The 18,237-nt window shown below is 40.0% G+C and overlaps 1 protein-coding gene across 12 annotated transcripts in view; it reads right to left on the bottom strand.

The window, feature by feature from the left end:
• The window catches only part of SCEL (sciellin), a 133,457-nt gene extending 116,005 nt beyond the window's left edge, over positions 1 to 17,452 (bottom strand). For 4 of the 12 annotated variants that reach the window (XM_036831206.1, XM_036831213.1, XM_036831212.1 and 1 more), the window contains exons 1-3: positions 17,233 to 17,451; positions 2,954 to 3,015; positions 2,157 to 2,274 (exon numbers count right to left, since the gene is read on the bottom strand). In XM_036831206.1, coding sequence (XP_036687101.1) covers positions 2,157 to 2,274; positions 2,954 to 2,996 — 161 coding nt within the window. In that variant the 5' untranslated portion in view covers positions 2,997 to 3,015; positions 17,233 to 17,451. Of the gene's footprint in view, positions 1 to 2,156; positions 2,275 to 2,953; positions 3,016 to 17,232 lie in introns of all 12 variants that reach the window. The other 8 variants (XM_036831208.1, XM_036831216.1, XM_036831214.1 and 5 more) reach the window with 3 other exon arrangements.
• Between the last annotated feature and the right edge of the window lie 785 nt (positions 17,453 to 18,237).

Raw genomic sequence — 18,237 nt, 5'->3', positions numbered from 1 at the left:
CTGTGGCTTTCCTAAGGCTAAAAAGTTAACAAGTGACAAGGGTGATATTTTTATTCCAAGCTTTTCCTTTTCCTACTGGTCAACCCTGCAATAGAACTTCGTACATAAGATCCTGAAGCTATGTCTTCCTTACTTTGTATAGTGGACCTGAAAGTGCAGGCAATTTTAGGAAATGTCAAAACATGTAGTAGAAACTTTGGCCTTGAGCCAAAGCAGAGAGTAAGTATCAGGACCTTTTCATGTCAACCCAACCAAACCTGAAATACCACATTTCTCCTGGTTCTGATTACTCAACACTCTGGAACCACTTACAATAAAGCTATAAAAGAACTGCAGTAGATAATTAAAGAAAGATGAACAGTGAAACTGAAACAATTCCAGTGAATATATACCCTCGAAGATGCCAAGAGAACTTCTCCATCTCCCTGGGATCCCCTCCCTAAACTTGTGGGAGAGTAGCAGACACCAGATGCATTTTTGCCTGAAGAAAAACACATAGCACGTAGCCCACTACTGGGCCAGCAGGCGTGGGGAAAGCATCAGAGCCAATTTCCCCTTCACTCAGCAGCTGTCATGCCAGCCAAGCTGGCTTCCCCGGGCCTTTTTAAGGAAGCATGTCTGGCATAAAACCATCACTCCTACTGACTATAAATTGTCTTAGACATCTCTATCGCCCCACATCTGTGCAAATCTGTGCAACCCAAAATTTGTGATCTACCTTTGATATCATTCTACCACCATGGAAAAATAGAAATGCCATATTAGCTTCCAACAGAAGCAGTAAATGTTGCTTTATAGAAGGAAATGATTGTTTTCTAAGAATGCTAACTCCAAAACTTAGTGTGAGTCTCCAAATAACCCTATAGTTCCTTAAAATAATAAGATTTAATAACAGAATTTAATGGACATTTTTGTTTAACAGTTACAAGTACACTCCTCAAACAACCATGTATGGACAGTTTAGTAGAAAGCTTAGAGAAAGTATCCTGTAATGCAGGGATTCCCAACTTCAGTGCTGTTGACATTACAGGTTTGATAATTTTTCGTTGTGAGGAGTGTCCTCTGCCTTGTAGGTTGTTTAGAGGCATTCCTGGTCTCTACTGACTAGATGTCAGGAGTACACCCCCAATTTTGACATTTAAAAATGTCTCCTGACCTTGCCAAACATCCCCTGGGAACAAAATTGTCCCTGACTGAGGACCATTGGTGTAATGGAAAGATAATGGGTCATGTTACTCTCAGCTCCACCTCTTAATAGCTGTGCGCTCTTGAACATGTTACGTAACTTCTCTAAGTCTCAGATTCCTCCTCTGTAAAAATGAGGATGTAATACCTACCTCGTGTGATTGTTATGAGATTTAGTGATGCTTTATACGTAAAGTACCTAGTATCTAGCCGGACACATAAGAGGGAATCAAAGACATATGCATATGTGTATATGTGTATATACATATATATACACAATTTATAATAAATATATCTGGGCTGGACAAATGCCTATTATAAATCTATGTTGGCAATGAGGTGATATGCTTAGGGTAACAGTCTTCAGATCTTTAAACATATAGCTAATAGAAACAATGCTTAAAGCAGACAATACTTTCTTGATGGTTAAGTGTTTTCTCTTACAAAGTGATACTGCATTTACCACCTTTCCACACCTAGAGGTATATGACCAGTGGGGACTAAAATGAGTTGAGAATTGATCGGTTTTACTTGCACATAAGGAAATTTTAGATAAATTATTATTAAATTTGTAAACTTGGAATCATACTTGTGTTTGTTTCAATTGACATCAGGCACCAGGAATCTCGCTACCATGGATTAAATATTACCTTTTTGAAATCTGGAATGTCTTTTTTTTTTCAGATTATCAAGTAGGCACCAATGTCTATGCTATTTATAACAGCAAAATCCTACTTTTTTCTCACTAATAATTCATATTCTTTTAGGTATATGAATATTAAAAATGGTAGAGATAGTCTTAAAAATCTGATGTAACCAATTTATGCTTACTAAATCTTACCAAACATGAGGCCAAGCAACAAAGTGTTTTAGAAGGAAAGTTTCTAAATTTCCACATGGCCATTAGTTTCCCAAATGGACAATGGCTCTTTCTACTCACCCACCCACCCAGCCTCCCCACACCCTCTTACTTTTCTTCTTCAGGACGTTCCTTTATCCAGCTGTTATCCTGTAAGAAAGTCCTTCTTTTGTTCACCTCGTGAAAACCCTGTTGCTTCAGTGTAGTCCCCTGAGCGGTACTCTTCATATCTATCAACAGAAAAATGAAACAGCAAGAGATGTAGTTGCATGGAGTTGAGTGCGTGTTTATTAACTTGGAAATCTTGAGAGGAGCATCTGATTGGACAGCATCAATCTTCTAGGCTGGCAAATCCAGTACTGTTTCAAAGTAGGATGCACCGGCAAGAAAGAACAAATCCCACACCCCATCATCAAAGATAACTTATAAAACTGCTCAGGTGCCAACTGAAACTGCTCATGCACATCATGAAGCCCTGCCCCACACCTGGGAATGTAGAACCACAGGCCTGGGAAAAACCAATACCGGGTTTAGTGGGTTGGCCATTTTGCTCAAAAAGAAATGTGCCTCAGAAGGACACACGAGACTGTTTTAGAAGTACCTAGTGAACAACAGTCAGTAAGTCCTGGTGCTTCTGATTATAAATAACTTAATTCTTTGATCTCACTGGGAGCCAGAAGCACAGAAGGTCACACACACTTGATTTTTAAAAGAAATCTTTGAATTGTAATTAGATGAGTAAAATCTACAGCACTCTTACTTTTTTCTTAAGCCTAACTTTGGCCATGTTAATTAAATTAGACTGTTGCTTCTAAGAATTTCATAGCTACGTGAAAAAAAATAAGACCTGTGAGTTGTTTTTCCCAGATTTTTAAGTTCTCTGAGTAAGGGAAACATCATCTACGTTACCATTTCCTGTGGGAGATGTTTTTCTCAAGGTAAGATCGGACATGCTGCCTTCCAGTAAGGATCTAAAAGAAAAATGGGGATGGGGAAAACACAGTAATGACTCGACAAAGAATCAACAAGGGACTCATTCATTGCTAATGAGACACATTTTTCAATGACATTGGCGGCCACCTAATCTGGTATAATGAATACATGATATAAAGTGACCCCTAAGAACCTGAGAGTTCATCTATTCCAATGCATTTATTTTACAGATGAGGAAACTGAAGCCAGGAGTATTTAGTGTCCCCTGTGTTATAGGACAAGCAATTGGCTGAATCAGGTCATCAATTAACTCATTTATTCAGTGAAAAAAATATGCACTGAGTGCTCGACACTGAGCCAGGAGCTGGAGACAAAAAAAGATAAGTAAGACGAGTATCGGGTCAGGTCAACAGGGAGACAGAGACATGGAGGTTACAGCACAATATGCAGAAGGGCTCATCAGCTCCTTCTTTGGGGAAGCCAAAGTGAACCCAGGCAACTGATATGTGTTTAAGAAGGGAAGCAGCCAGAGCATGGAAATCGCAGATCTTGGGAAGCACTGGTGGTTTTAGGTAATCCCTGTGTGGGAAAGCCCTAAGGTTCTCAGCTGTGACGAAGTGCTGCTGCCCAGCTGCTAAGGGACGGAGGTGATTCTCAGTCCCAGTCTGCCCGGGACGATGGTGCATTCAGGGCTGCCTTATGACACTGAGCCTTAGGCACTTTTGCTGTCGATAGCCTCTTCCTTCACACACCAAGCGCGTGCACACACATGCACACACATACAAAATTAAAAATTATATTTTATGACTGTGTTAGTATAACGATGAATAACAATCCAGGCTGGCTTTGTTAATACATATTCCTTATTGTTGTAGTATTCGTTGTTTTCTTCTGCTGTTAAAAGGAATTAAAATTAGGACCCTTTTGTGGGCCCCTAAAAGTATTGTGGGTCCTAGGTGTGGCCTTTTCTGCTTAACAGATAAGTCAGCCCTGAGTTTCCCTGAATGTGGGACTTTCAGGTTTTAAACTGGAAAAGTCCTGGGCAAACAGGACTGGGCTGGTCACCCTAGGTGGAGCATTATGTTGTTTGCAGATTTCACCCCACCAGACAGTGTACGGAATGTTGGAGGGGCCCTCCATCTCAAGTCAGAAGCAAGCCCTTGGTCCAGCTTTATGACATCAAAGTTCTGCGACTGAACCACTTAATCTCTCTGGAAAATGGGCTAATGGAACCTGCCATCTACTTCATAAGGTTGTGATGATCAAATGAACAATGTACACAAAAATCACTTTGTTAAACTATAAATGCTGTTGAGACTTACAGCTGTATCATCAGACAGCAGTTTATAGGTATAACGTGGAGATTCTAAAGCCCCCATCTCCCACCCTCTGGTCCAAAAGTGTCTCCTACAGTAACTTGCCATAGGACTTGAAGTGGTAAAGATGCATTCCTCAGGATCAAGGCGTGGTTTCCCTAGGATCTTCATTTAGAATATCAATGCTCCTAGAGTCGGTGAGAAGTGGCAGCTGCTGGTGACTTTACCAGCCTGGTGCTCGGCACTATGGGCTCACGTCTGCACCTCATCTGGGGAATTGCCCTTACTTGGTGGGGCTGCCAGTTACACACACTCCTCATCCACTAAACTTGCAGCCAGAGAGTGAGTGACCTGGAACGTACAGCCAGTCCTGCAGGTGACTGGTGCTTCAGCACTCACCATGGCAGAAGCTAGGCCAGCAGGGGGCGCATCGTTGCTCAGCTCCTTCCCCTCCTCCCCTCCCTGCTTCCCTTTCTCCTTTCTTCTGAGTGAATACCCTTCATACGTCACAGGCACCCAAAGTCCTCCCAGGCACTGCTTCTAGGGGACCCAACCTAAGACTAACAACCAGCCTAAGACCAGCCGCTCTTCGCTCCACTGAGTCTGAAGGTCTTAGTGAAATTAGAAAGACCTGCATGTAAAGTGTGCTATTTACTGACTGTGTCACCTTGGGGATGCTACAGTTCAGCTCCCTTATCTGTAAAATGAGGTGAATTGGGACTGTTTTGAGGGTCAAGTTCGATGACATATGTAAAGTGTCTGATTATTGCCCAACACAGAGTAAGTGCTCAATAATTCTTAACTTCATGCTTCTATCACCTTGGAAAGCGTTAAGTGTAAAGATGAGGTGTGGTCAGGTGTGGGGAGGAGATGGAACAGCCTTGCATTTGCGCCCTGGGCACGCAGGAAGTGTGGGGTAGCCACTGTCTCACTGTATTTGGAGGTCCCTAAAACTTTGGCAGAAATGGGAGGAAAAGAGGCATGCAAACTTCAATCTGAGCTACTTGTTCATTTCACCTCAGTCTGGCCTTGATTCTCTGGGTTCTTGGCTAACCTACTTCCTGTTTCTAAATGGACTCTGATAAACTCTTTTCCTGATCTGGTAAAGACCTGGAAGGTTCGTAGCTGATTGAACTGGGATTCTGAGGTGGGCAGAATGCTGAGTGTATATCTGGTGATACACTTGCAGAGATTGCAAACTCAGTCGTGAAACACAGGGAAGGGTCAATGGAGAAAAGTCATTTTGCAATTATCTGCTTATTTGTCTCTCACAAAAGACCGAGTGTCCTGTGAGCCAGACTTAAGACTGTCCCTTCTCTATTTCCAGTGTGTGGGACAGAGTAGACGCTCCCTAGGTGCTTACTATGTGCCGAATTAGGTCCCTCTCAAAATTCCTAACACCTCAGTACCTCAGAATGTGACTATAGTTGGAGGCAAGGCTTTTAAAGAAGTGATTAAGTTAAAATGAGGCCATTAGGGTGAGGTCTAATCCAATCTGTCCCATGACCTTATAAGAAGAGGAATTTGGACACACAGAGACACCAGGGATATGTCTGCACAGAGGAAAGGACATGAGAGGACGCAGAGAGAAAGAAGGTGGCCATCTGCTAACTGAGGAGAGAGGCCTCAGGAGAAAACAAAACTCATGACACCTTGATCTTAGACTTCCAGCCTCCAGACCTATGAGACAACAAATTTCTGTTATTGAAGTCAATCAGCCCGTGGTCCTTTGCTTTGGCAGCCCTAGCAAACTAATAGAGTGCTTATGGGAAAAGTGGTTTAAACATTTCTAAAATAGTTAAGTCATTCAAAGAGCTTTGTGTTACCCTGTCTCTGACCTGTGCCCTTTGTGTCTTTAATTGCCCTACTGCCCGGGGCAATTGCCAATAGCCATAGTACCTGCTCCCAACAGGATACCTCACAGGCATTATCTCATCCTCACATAAACTCTGCACAGCAGCTATTACCTCCATCTCCCAGATAAGACACCTGACTGAAGCTCAGGGAGAGGATGTAACCTGCCAAAGTGGCAACAAGCAGAATCTGGCTTCTAAACCAAAGCCAACTCGTTCCTCAACAACCAGCAGTAACGTTTGTCATGAGTCACTGTAAGACGGGACCGGTAACCTGGCATTAGAGTGAAAGAGGGAAGGTACACAGCAGGGTCTGCCTGACTCGACATCTCTGGAAGTCCCATGAGCTCTGCCCCCACTGCCTGGCAGCAGGAGAACCAGGACAACTTCTCAAGGAATCATTGAAGCAGACAAACCCTCACAGAGCAGCCTTCTCTGTGTATTTCCTGATATTTCCTTGCTTATAAACGTATGTCCATACAAAAAGGTATACACGAATGGTCATAGCAGCATTATTCAAAATAGCCAAAAAGTGGAAACAACCCAAATGTCCATCAGTGGATGAATGGACACACAACACGTGGCAGATCCATACAATGGAATATTACTTGGCAATAAATAAGAATGAAGCATTGATACATATTACAACATGGATGAAGCTTGAAACATGCTAAGTGAAAGAAGCCAGACATAAAAGATGACATATTTAGGATTCTATATGGATGCTGTCTTTTAGATTTTCCTTGGTATCCTCAATACTCCTCCCAAGCCAGGCTTCTGCTGCTGCTTTAGGCTCTCTTGGGTAAGGAGGAGAGCTCAGACAATAATAATTCCTTAGATGATTTTATAGTAATTATAATATATCTCATTTCATTTCCAAGGCTATGTTCTAAGAGTATAATCCCTACTTAGCAGAGACATGGCTCGAGAAGCAGCTGAGTGGGAAAGTTGGGACTCCACCTGAGGCTTTCTAGCTCAAGGCTCATCGTCTTTTCCTCTCTGCCAGGGACTCCCAGATTGATAGCACTTCCTGCAGTTGTAGAGAGAAAAGCAGGTATCTCTTCTTTACCTTATATTTAGGGCTGGCTCTGATCAGATCCAGCACCCTGCTAAAGGGCCCGATATTTTCATGCCTTTGGTAGCCGGGTATTCTCCAGAAGGAGTCATAAGATAAGACATCCAAACAAGCTCAGGGCCCTTACCGCTTTCTTCCTGCCAATACCTAGCCTCAGGTATCCTATAAACACCTCACTGGCTCCACTCCAGTGTCTCTGGGATACTTTCTGGGGATAGTTGCCAGTGAACTCACTTGCTTTCTCTGGGACACTCAAGCTTTATCTTGTTGCCTCTTTCATGAAAGTCCCTGGGAAGAACCAGGTTTTTTGTGCTTCACCCTTTCCACCTCTGAAAGTAGGCTGCCAGGCAGAAGGTAAGAGCAGCCATCTTTGGACCATGAACTCACCTCGGGACTAAAGTCACACACTAAGAATGGCAAAGCAGGAAGTTAGAAGGAGCCTGGTTCCTCGTGGAGCTGCCAAATAGCCCCAAATAGCTGCCAAAAAGTTGAGATGATCTATCTCTTAACTTTTGGCAAGAGGAAAATAAACCTAGTTTCTTCATGAGATTACTCTTTCATATTTTTGTTACTCAAGCTTAATACTCTTCCTACCTGTTACAAGATCATCGTGGAGCAAACAGAAGGTCTAAAAGCCCATGGTGGTCTACAAAATATAAGATACTAGTGACTTTTTTATTAGTAAAACACTATTTCTTGCAACATGCCTGTGTGTTCAATGTTCCTATCAAGAAGGATCATGTGTTTAGTTCCTACTATTGCTTCACATCGTGCCACAAGCTTAGTGCTCATTAGCTTATTTAATCCTTCCAGGTGAGTATTATTATCTCTAATTATAGGAACTCAAAACTCAGGTTAAATAACCCGGCTAAGGTCACACAGGGAGTGACAGTCAGGAACTGCAATTAGGTCTATATGACGGCAATGCCAGGGTCTTTTCAGCAAACGATACTACATGTTGGTCAAAGTACCATGTGATATAGCCAACTCCAGACATGCAGGGAAAAGCCCGGGAGTTCCGAGAGATGGAAGATAATGGGAGAGGAGCTTGAAGGAGAAGAAGAAGTAATAAACAGCTGCTCCATCACCCCTGGGCAGCTCAGCCTCGAGCCTCACCCCTCCCATGGCCACACTGAAGCCATGAGTGGCCTGGCACTACTCCTACCGGACTCCTTCTCTGGATCTATCTCCCTACTAGATGGCTTGATAATGTTTTATACTCTTTCCTAGCTCCATGCTGTACACTGGCACAAGGTAAATGAGACAGCAAAATATAATGTATTCTATTTTCAAATTATAATAGTTTAATAAGTATGCAGGAGTTTTTTTTTTTTTAATGAAAATGACTAATAGTGTGGGAAAATAAAATTTTTTCACCAAATCTACAGGTTTCACTTCCATCTCCTGCACAACCTCCCTCAGCACACCTGCTCCTTTTTTTTTCTTAGGACCCATTGGCCATGTCACCCTAACCATCTCCATATGTCAGCCCATTTGGTGGCCCCAGAACCATTTCTAGAAACTCCAATCTAAAACATTTAAGGTGCAAGCCCCACTCTCATCAACCTCTAATTCCATCGAAATTTTACTGCAATGGAACACTTGCCATCCTGACCAGAATATAAACCAACTTTTTTTATATATGGATATTTTCTATACTGTTAATAAAAATGGATCAACAATATATGTCCCTGTGAATAATGCTCTTGTTAACAAATACCCTTCTGTAGAGTGGATTAGAGATTAGAAACCTTTCAAATTGGTAATGTCACAAAATACATGCAGCAAAATCTCAGTTTTATATTATTTTTTAAAGAAATTACTTATTTCAGGGACTGAGGTTATCCTCAGTTTCATATCTACTCAACACCCAAATAATGACACTTTAATAGCTTCGGTTCAGCCAATTAGATTTATTTCTAAGTGCTGTCCTTCAGTTTCCTTCCAATCAAGTTTTAAACTTCTCACGAGAAAGATGAAACTCTCATCTCGGCTCCTCAAAATGCTGTTACTGGTACATATACCAAATAATGGCAGACACAAGCAACTATATTTTTTTCCAGCAATTGTATTTTAAATGTATAATACTGTAGGGAAAGATGTATAAAAAGATGTGTCCCTATTATGCTGGGAACTACAAAACCTTTCCCTTTTAAAGCACCAAATTCATAAGTTGAAAACTCTGATGTGAAATCATGATGTCAGAAGTCAGTATGGAAACAGGAAAAAAAAAAACCTTTTCAACTTCTGGCCCCTCTTTCATTTCCTCTTTGTGGCCAAACACCAGAAAGTGCTAGTGTTTACCCAATGCCTACAGCCTCTGCCCAAAGACATGTCTTTAGGTTTTAGATGAAATTACTCTCCTTAAATTCTGAATCACAAAACCAGTCAAGTTTCATGGTTTTCTTTGGATGCATTTGAAACTATCAAACATCTCCTATTTCTTAAATGTATCCCTGTTCAGATCCTCTTCATCTCCCTCTGTCCTTCTCAATTTCTATTTTGAATAATAGAACTTCCCCAAGAGCATTTAGGTCCACTAGGTAATCTGCTCCCCTAGCCAGTCAGCCCCAGCTCTTCCTGTCCCAACTCCAAGACCACCTCCCAACTAAGCTGCAGTCTTCCCCATCTTTTGGGTCCTCTTCACAAAAAGATTTTGTGGACCTTGTTTATCTATTTTATTTTTTACAAGGTCCTATGTTTAGCACATGGAACTATATTCAATATGTTGTAATAAATCATAATGGAAAAGAATATGAAAAAGAATATGTATATATATGTGTGTGTGTGTGTGTGTGTGTATAACTGAATCACTTTGCTGTATACCAGAAACTAACACATCATTGTAACTCAACTATACTTCAATAAAAATTAAAAAAAAAAAAAAAGGTCTTTGTGGATCTCTCTTCCCCTTCCCACCCAAGGACAAAATGCCTCTCGACTTACCTAATAAGTGCTACATTATTACCACTCACTGCTAACTCTCCTTAAGAAAGATTGTGTGAGCAAAGAAACTGGAATGAGGTGGTGCAGAGATGAAAGAGAATAGGAAGAGTAAGACAGAAGAGAAAAAAATGCAGAGCAGAAAATAGGATAACAAAATAGAGGATGAGAGAAAAAAAGAGAAAAAACCAGCGAAAAGAATTCACTGCTGGTATTTGGTCATGTGATAGTGTTAGCCATATTGAGCTTAGATTTTACATGTATTATCACATTTAAGACCCACATAATGCCTTAAGGCTGATACTATGATTATCCTCCTTCTATACCTAAGTGAAACTTTATAATGAATGATTTCAATGAAGTCAGAGTCCTTTTTCAGAAGGTAGGGCAGGAGTTGGAAATGTGGACAGTGGGTAAAATTAGTTCTTTCTGGAAAGAGGTTTTAGGATGAGTAGTTTGCCTAAGGCTACACAGCCAGTGCACAGTTGGGAGTCCAGCCCAAATCGACCTGACATCAAAGTTCCTGCCCCAGAAGCCCAGGAAACAAAAAGGGTTCAACAGGTAGAAAGTTACCAGGTTAAAAGAAAGGGTGAGAAGAATGACATTTCCTTTGCAGTAGAAATCTGTGATGGACCTCAAGCAAGAGTGAGATTTGGAGCAGACTTTCTCTGATCATTTTACCAGAGTATCATGAGATCAGCACAGAGTGATAGTTGGATACTTTAATGGCTCCAAAATCTCCCAGTTAATTTATCAAGCTTCTAATAGACTTATCTAAATTGATATCTTTATGGAAAAGACCAAATATGAATAGTTACCTAAAAGAAACCTCTACAGTGATAGAAAGTATGAAAAAGCAAACATAGAATAAGGAAATAAATACAGCAAAAATGTCTAGAATGACATATGTAGCTTGGTGGTATTCACTTTCGTATATGAAAAAGTCTTCATGGCTCGATAATACCTACTAGTACTTGTTTCCCAGAAATCACTGGTAACAGGGGAAAAATCCTAGAAACTGAAAACGGACAAATGCTATTAAACCATTTTCAACAGAAGAATAAGAGAGGCTCTATAATCACAAGTCAATAAACAGCAGCATTATCTTCTGTAAGGTAAATACAACAAACCACCAAACAATTATCACCTAAAAGAACATGAAATATTACGTAAGGATAAAATAAACAGGGCTTCACAAAGTGTAAACATTAACAAATGCATTTAAATTAATGGACTATTTTCAGCCTTCACACACAGTGTATAAGGAAATCCAATAATTATTGGGCTGGGAAAGACTCACTTATCCTGCTGTGATGGTTAGAAATTTGTTATTTCTTTAGTCACACAGCCTCCCAGTCTCCACTTAGCATTAGAAAACTTGCTTACTGATGGTGAAACAGTTTATAATGTAGCACAAATAAAATCTTGTAGCCAGACAGTTGTCTATATGCTATGAATTTTGAGTCCAATAACCATCGACCATAAAATGTTCTTACTGTTTGTTCTCGGTTTTAGCATGAGCCCTCACTTGCCCTTGTTTCCACCACCAATCTTTTCTGCAGAATGATAGATAATGTCAAGTTTTAGCATGAAGAGTCGTACTCTCTGGGACAATGATCAATTTCATTTTATTAAAGACACTGGTCTAATATTCATTAATAAAAATGCTATGTAATAAAAATTATCTATTGCTTGAACCTCTCATGGACTATTTTTAGTTCTAGCTGAAAACATTTGTTAAATGAGTAGAAGCCCAAATTTTGACCACGACTTATGAACCAAAACTCTGTTACCTTAAGTTCTTTATCATATTCGCTGCAGCTCATGTCATGTCACTCTTTATCCCAATTTTACACAGTAAAATCTTTCTCCTTATATTATGAAAGTGGAATCATTTTGGCTCAAATGCATATTTTTATAATTTTATTGGTTATTTTATTTCTTATTTTGTGAATTATCCATTGATTAATATTATGGATTTCTTATTGTTTTCTTACTTTCTTTATATATCAGAAATATTTATTTTTACTTTCCCAGTTTTCACTTAGCGTCTGACTCTGATTTTTTTTTTTGATCAGCAGCTTCCAATTTTGTAATTCTCTTTCTTTCCCCTTATTAATTCTTTCACTCGTTAGAAATCCATGTAGACCATCCATAAAACTTCTTTCTGACCTCAAAATCCAAGCAATCACCAAGTCCTACAACTCTGTTCCTACATCACTCTTTTTTTTTTTTCAACAGAGATGCTACATTGCACTCCTTCCGGGTTACTTTTATTTTTTATTTATTTATTTATTTGTTTGTTTGTTTGTTTATTTATTTATTTATGGCTGTGTTGGGTCTTCGTTTCTGTGCGAGGGCTTTCTCTAGTTGCGGCAAGTGGGGACCACTCTTCATCGCGGTGCACGGGCCTCTCACTATCGCGGCCTCTCTTGTTGCGGAGTTCAGGCTCCAGACGCCCAGGCTCAGTAATTGTGGCTCACGGGCCCAGTTGCTCTGCGGCATGTGGGATCCTCCCAGACCAGGGCTCGAACCCGTGTCCCCTGCATCGGCAGGCAGACTCCCAACCACTGCGCCACCAGGGAAACCCCCTACATCACTCTTGATTGTCTTTCTGTCCATATTCAAACTACCAATTCAAGCTGCCATAATCTGCTTACTATTTTAACAGCTTCCTACCTATATTCCCAAGCTCTAGACTTACTCTCCTAATCCATTCTCACGAGTGCCAAAGTAGTCACCACCTTGCTTAAAACTCTTCAATGGCCCTTCATTTCTGTCAGGATAAAATCCAAATTGTTATCAAAACTTACAAGTCCATACCCGCCTGCCTCCTTTCTCCCCACTCCCCATGCCTCACTCAAACTCTAGCTTCAGCTAGACTAAGTCATTCCAATTCCTGAGGGCTCCATCCTTTTCATCACCTTTAGGCTGTTGCTCACTCTACGCTTTATGCCTAAAGCATTCTTCTTTCTGAGCCTCCTCTCACCCTTACTCTCCCTTCAGGAAAGACATGCATTTTTCAGGTCACTCATTACATATCCTCCTGGATGCATTCAGTGATACCATCACAACCTGTCTTCACCTCCACCTCCCCAGCCTGAGCCCTATGAAGTGTTCAGATAGCAAAGAGTACCTCTCCATAACAACGGTACAATACAAACTGCCTTTTGTGTGGCTGAAGTTTTTCTCCATCCCCAACACACAGACACAGACACAGACACATTGTAAATCTTGAGGGTTGTAACCAAGACCGTCTTCTCTACAGTTGTATTTCCAAATATTATTATTATATCTAGCACATAATAAGCTCTAGAGGAACATTTGTTGGACAAATGAGATTAATAAATATTTACATGTTTTCTTCTAAGTTTAAAAAATGTATTTTATTGTTACATGGAAACTCTAATCCATATGGATTTACTTTAGTAATGGTGGAATCCCTTTCCCATTGATATATGATTTTTCCTTTGTCACATAAAGAAATCTTATATATTCTAGAATGTGCTTCATGGCTGTCTCTTCTGTTCCATAGATCTGCCTTTAGTTTCTTGCACTAGAAACAAACTATTTTAGTTATTGTCTTTTTCTAATACATTTTAATATCTAATGAAAGCACCCTTCATTAATTTCTCTTGTAGAAATTCTATCAGCTATTCTAACTTACTCATTTCTTTAAGATAAACTTTAAAATTATTTTCTCTGGTTTCAAAACAAATATTCTATTAGAACTTTTGATTGGAATTGCATGAATACTATAAAATAGTTTGGGAAGAGCTGACATGGATGATATTCAATCTGTCCATCTAGGAATAGTACTCAAAGAAGCTTTTACTCAAGAAAGTCTTTAGGTCTTACAGTAAACATCTGTGATTTTCTTAATCTAGGTCCCACATTTTTCTTATGGAAATTTTTTTCTTGATGTTTTACATCTCTTTGCACTATTGTAAAAGAAATGGTAATATATGTCATATTATGTTATATATATATATGTATAATTCAGTAGGAATTCTAAATTTTCTTTTTATTTGCTGGTTCTGTGAGATAAGTATGATCATACAAGTGACATTTGGTCAAATTGGGGGTCATAATTATATCCAAGTCTATCTGGATTCCAGCCTCCTATGGTTTTTTCTGTATGGATTCCTTTCAAATATTTACCTAATGACAAAAAGGAGCACACTGGGAAGGAGGGCAGAGGAGGGTAGGCTGTAGGGGGGCAGTTTTCTCTGAAATATTTAAAATTAACTCTCAATGTAGAGGTACCATGCATATCCTGTGGCTTCTGAGTGTTCTCTGGAATACTGCCACAGTCTCCTGGGATGTGTGTATTTTAGTTAAAAAAGCATGGTCTATATAGTTCATTACTTTCTCCCAGAAGGTTCCATACAAAGGAAACAATCACATTTTAGGTCAGGGAAACTTGGGTCTAGAAACACAGAATGAATTATTTAGATGCTTAGAGCTCTCAAGTATACAATTACAATGAGTATTCAGAACTAGAAGTAAGCCAGTTGTTGTTTAATGGATACCTATAAAAAGCACCCTTCCAATTAATAATCACAATAAAAGGATGATTCATATCCTTAAAAAATTTAGCAACATAAAATGCAAATCTAATAAATTTAGCTGTCATTTGACAAAGCATGCATTTGAGGAAGGGCCTTTCCCAAATTCACAATCACATGGATTTTTACAATGGTAAACTAGAAACCCTTAAGAAATATATTAGATAAAGACTTTTGATTAAAAAGTAAAGTTCAAGCAACTGCAGACAAATATCCAGTAATTAATACATAAAACCCTTATTTCAAAGTTCTCAGCAAGAGAAAAGGAAACATGATCAACAAATAGCCTAGGAACAGGATAATGTCAGAAGACAAACTGTGTGGGACCAACAAAGCTTTCCCCTGGACCACTGGCTGGCCAAGGATTCTATCACATCACTCTTAAAGAATGCTTAGAGTTAACGCCCGAATCATAGGGACACTATCAGTTAAATCATGTTTGCTTAAGTTGACTGCTTAGTGAATTATATGCAGCTCATTCCACAGTCTGAGTTTCGTTGTTCAAAACATCTCCTCTTTGCTTTGTTTGCAAAGTCTCCAGGAAAATGAATCTCTCAGCTGTTTCAGTCAAGATTCCAGTGGTTAGAGGAGACAGCCGGTAAGCAGCCCCTATGGATTGGTAGCCAAGGTGAGGCTGTCTCCAATTGAATGTCTCACACCCTACAATCTACAACCTACACACACACCACCTCGCCTTCCTACAAAGGGGCTGACCACTCCTGAGGTTAAAAACTAGGAATATAATAAATAACAAGACTGACTCCACAAACCACAAATTTAAAATGTATCTCTTCACGTCATAGTCATTCTATACGCACTGTAATAACATTCTCAAGTATTACTGGATAAGGAAATTCTTATTTCCGGATCATTTCTAGTTCTTTTGTAAAGCCAGAGGGAACCTCATTTATTGCTACCACATATTTTATGTGAAAGAAATTTGAAAAATCATTGAGAAAATTCAGTAAGACCAAAATCAGGTGATCTGGCTCCTCATCTGGTTCTAACTATCATCCTGGCAAGTTGCTTAACATGTATACATTTTGTTGTCCTCACCTAGAAAATTAGTGAGTTAGACTACATAAGTCTACGCTCCATTCCAATTGAAAATTTAGGTCAGTTGAATCTAAGATTTACATGAAGCTAAAAGTTTAATAAAAATCCTGGCCTTTTATCTGCATTCTCTGTCTACCTGACATTTAGAATCAAGCAAATGTTTTACTAAAAATTTTACTGATGTAATATCACAGTTTTCTCAAATTGATTTTCCTAATACTTTAATTCTGGAATACAGCAAATATCAGAAAGACCATTTCTGCATTATAAACTGTGGAAGAGAAAACTGGTTTTAAATTTGATCACATTTTACGACATGTAAAATAATAATCCACAAATGGTATAATTTAGCTTTCTGATTACTATAAATGTTTGAAAGCCAAATTATTATAAAATTCCTCAGTAACCTTTGGGAACTGAGCTCTAAAAGCCTCCGAGACAGCACATGACCTGCTCAGCAATGGGAAGCAATGAAAGCACTAGAATTGAAAGCAGAGCCAGGTACACTGTGGGAAGCGCCTTTCTGGAGGACAGAGAGTGCTGGTTGCAAGTGTGAGTAGCTCCTGGGTTTGATTCCCACAGCTCTGCATCTCAGATGCAAATGGTAGAGAAAAAACACAGGTCAGACAAGTCAGCTTAGCTATTAATCATAAAGGAAAGCCTGGTTAAAATAACTTTTCTGTTCTTATCAAAGGGCTTCCAAAACTGGCTTTTCAGGACTAGGATATGAATAGAGGTTGAAAATTGCCCCTATGTACATTAATCAATATGTAGGTTAGAACTCAGGATATAACATAGCAAAGTTGGCCAAATGCACACGAATCCCTGTGGGAAACTGCGCACCCTCAGTTAGCCCTGCCCTGCTTTATTCCTTGGTATATTCACTCAAGAAATGTGATTTTCTTATTTGGGGAAGATAGGGTGGGGGACTGGGCATCTCTGTCTCACAGCTCAGTGACTTGCAATGCTTGCAGCAGTCAAGAAAAACAAAGACTTCTTATCTATAAAAGAGTAGAGGTCACCATTTCAGTAAAAGCATCATCTGTGAAGACAGGGAGCTCCTCTTAAAAAATGTTTTTATAGTCACTTGAGAAAGTAGACCGGTGAGTGCTGGTCTCTCGACTTAAAGAATTTGCTATCCTTATGTGTGACCAGATTCACCAGCTGACAGCTCCTACGTGGAAACTCAAATAGGCTTTCATTTCTCTGCTGCCCGGAAAAGGGTAAAATTGCGGAGAATTTAAAAGCAATGCCATCTAAAATCACAACAAAGAGCAGCAGAACTGTCGACAAGTAGAACAGCCCGTTGGAAGCTGTTAAAATTTCACTGGGAAAAAGACAAAGTTAAGAGAGTAAGTTCTAATTTTAATCACTTGCAAAGAAAACAGGGAAAGTTATGCAATAAAGCAGAGATATTTACATTTGCAAATATAATTCAACTTACCTTTCTTGAGCAGATAAACCGGGACTTCTTGTCTAAACAGCCTGCAGTGATTCCCCAGGTGGATCCAGCTGAAACTAATGGGTACCTGGAGTTTACTGAGTGCAGTTTCCACCTCCACCTGCCTGTGTTAAAGAACAGATCAGAGGCTTCTCCCTCAGTGGCTGAGTCACACAGGGAGGAGATGGGTGGTGTGAAAGAGGGTGTCACCTTGTACAAGTACCAATTCAATTGAAACAGCTCACTCATGGACCTGCTGTCTTTGGTGAATTCTTTGTGTAATTTATGGCCTTGGTAGACCAAAAATATGTACTCCTGTTATCACCCTTTTAACTGACATCAACAATACCCACAACTCTATCCCTCACGAGGTGCCACAGTATCCAATCTATTTTGGATTCTCTTTTAAAAAACAAAACACAGGGCTTCCCTGGTGGCGCAGTGGTTGAGAATCTGCCTGCCAATGCAGGGGACACGGGTTCGAGCCCTGGTCTGGGAAGATCCCACGTGCTGCGGAGCAACTAAGCCCGTGAGCCACAATTACTGAGCCTGCGCGTCTGGAGCCTGGGCTCCGCAACGGGAGAGGCCGCGACAGTGAGAGGCCCGCGCACCGCGATGAAGAGCGGCCCCCGCTTGCCGCAACTAGAGAAAGCCCTCGCACAGAAACGAAGACCCAACACAGCCAAAAATAAATAAATAAGTAAATAAATAAGTAAATAAAAAATTTAAAAAAGGAATTCCTTTAAAAAAAAACACACAAAACTTAAAGTAGGAGGAATCTCTATCTGGCCCATGGTACCTGGAAGGCTGGGGCCCAGATACACACACAGGAAATGTACTGCTGGTAGGAATCAAGATCCTTAGGAGAGAAAAGTCCTTTGGAGCCCTGAGATCAGGAAATATGAAAGGAATCTATTACACAAATTCTACACATGGAATTTTGGTAAAACTATCAAAGGAAAAGTACATCCTGAAATATAAGAATTTTGAGCTTTTTGTGATTTCATC

The sequence above is a fragment of the Balaenoptera musculus genome, chromosome 18 (genome assembly GCF_009873245.2).
Source record: "Balaenoptera musculus isolate JJ_BM4_2016_0621 chromosome 18, mBalMus1.pri.v3, whole genome shotgun sequence".
Taxonomy (NCBI): Eukaryota; Metazoa; Chordata; class Mammalia; order Artiodactyla; family Balaenopteridae; genus Balaenoptera; species Balaenoptera musculus.
Note: the sequence above shows the minus strand (reverse complement) of the source record. Positions and strands in the feature narration are given on the sequence as shown.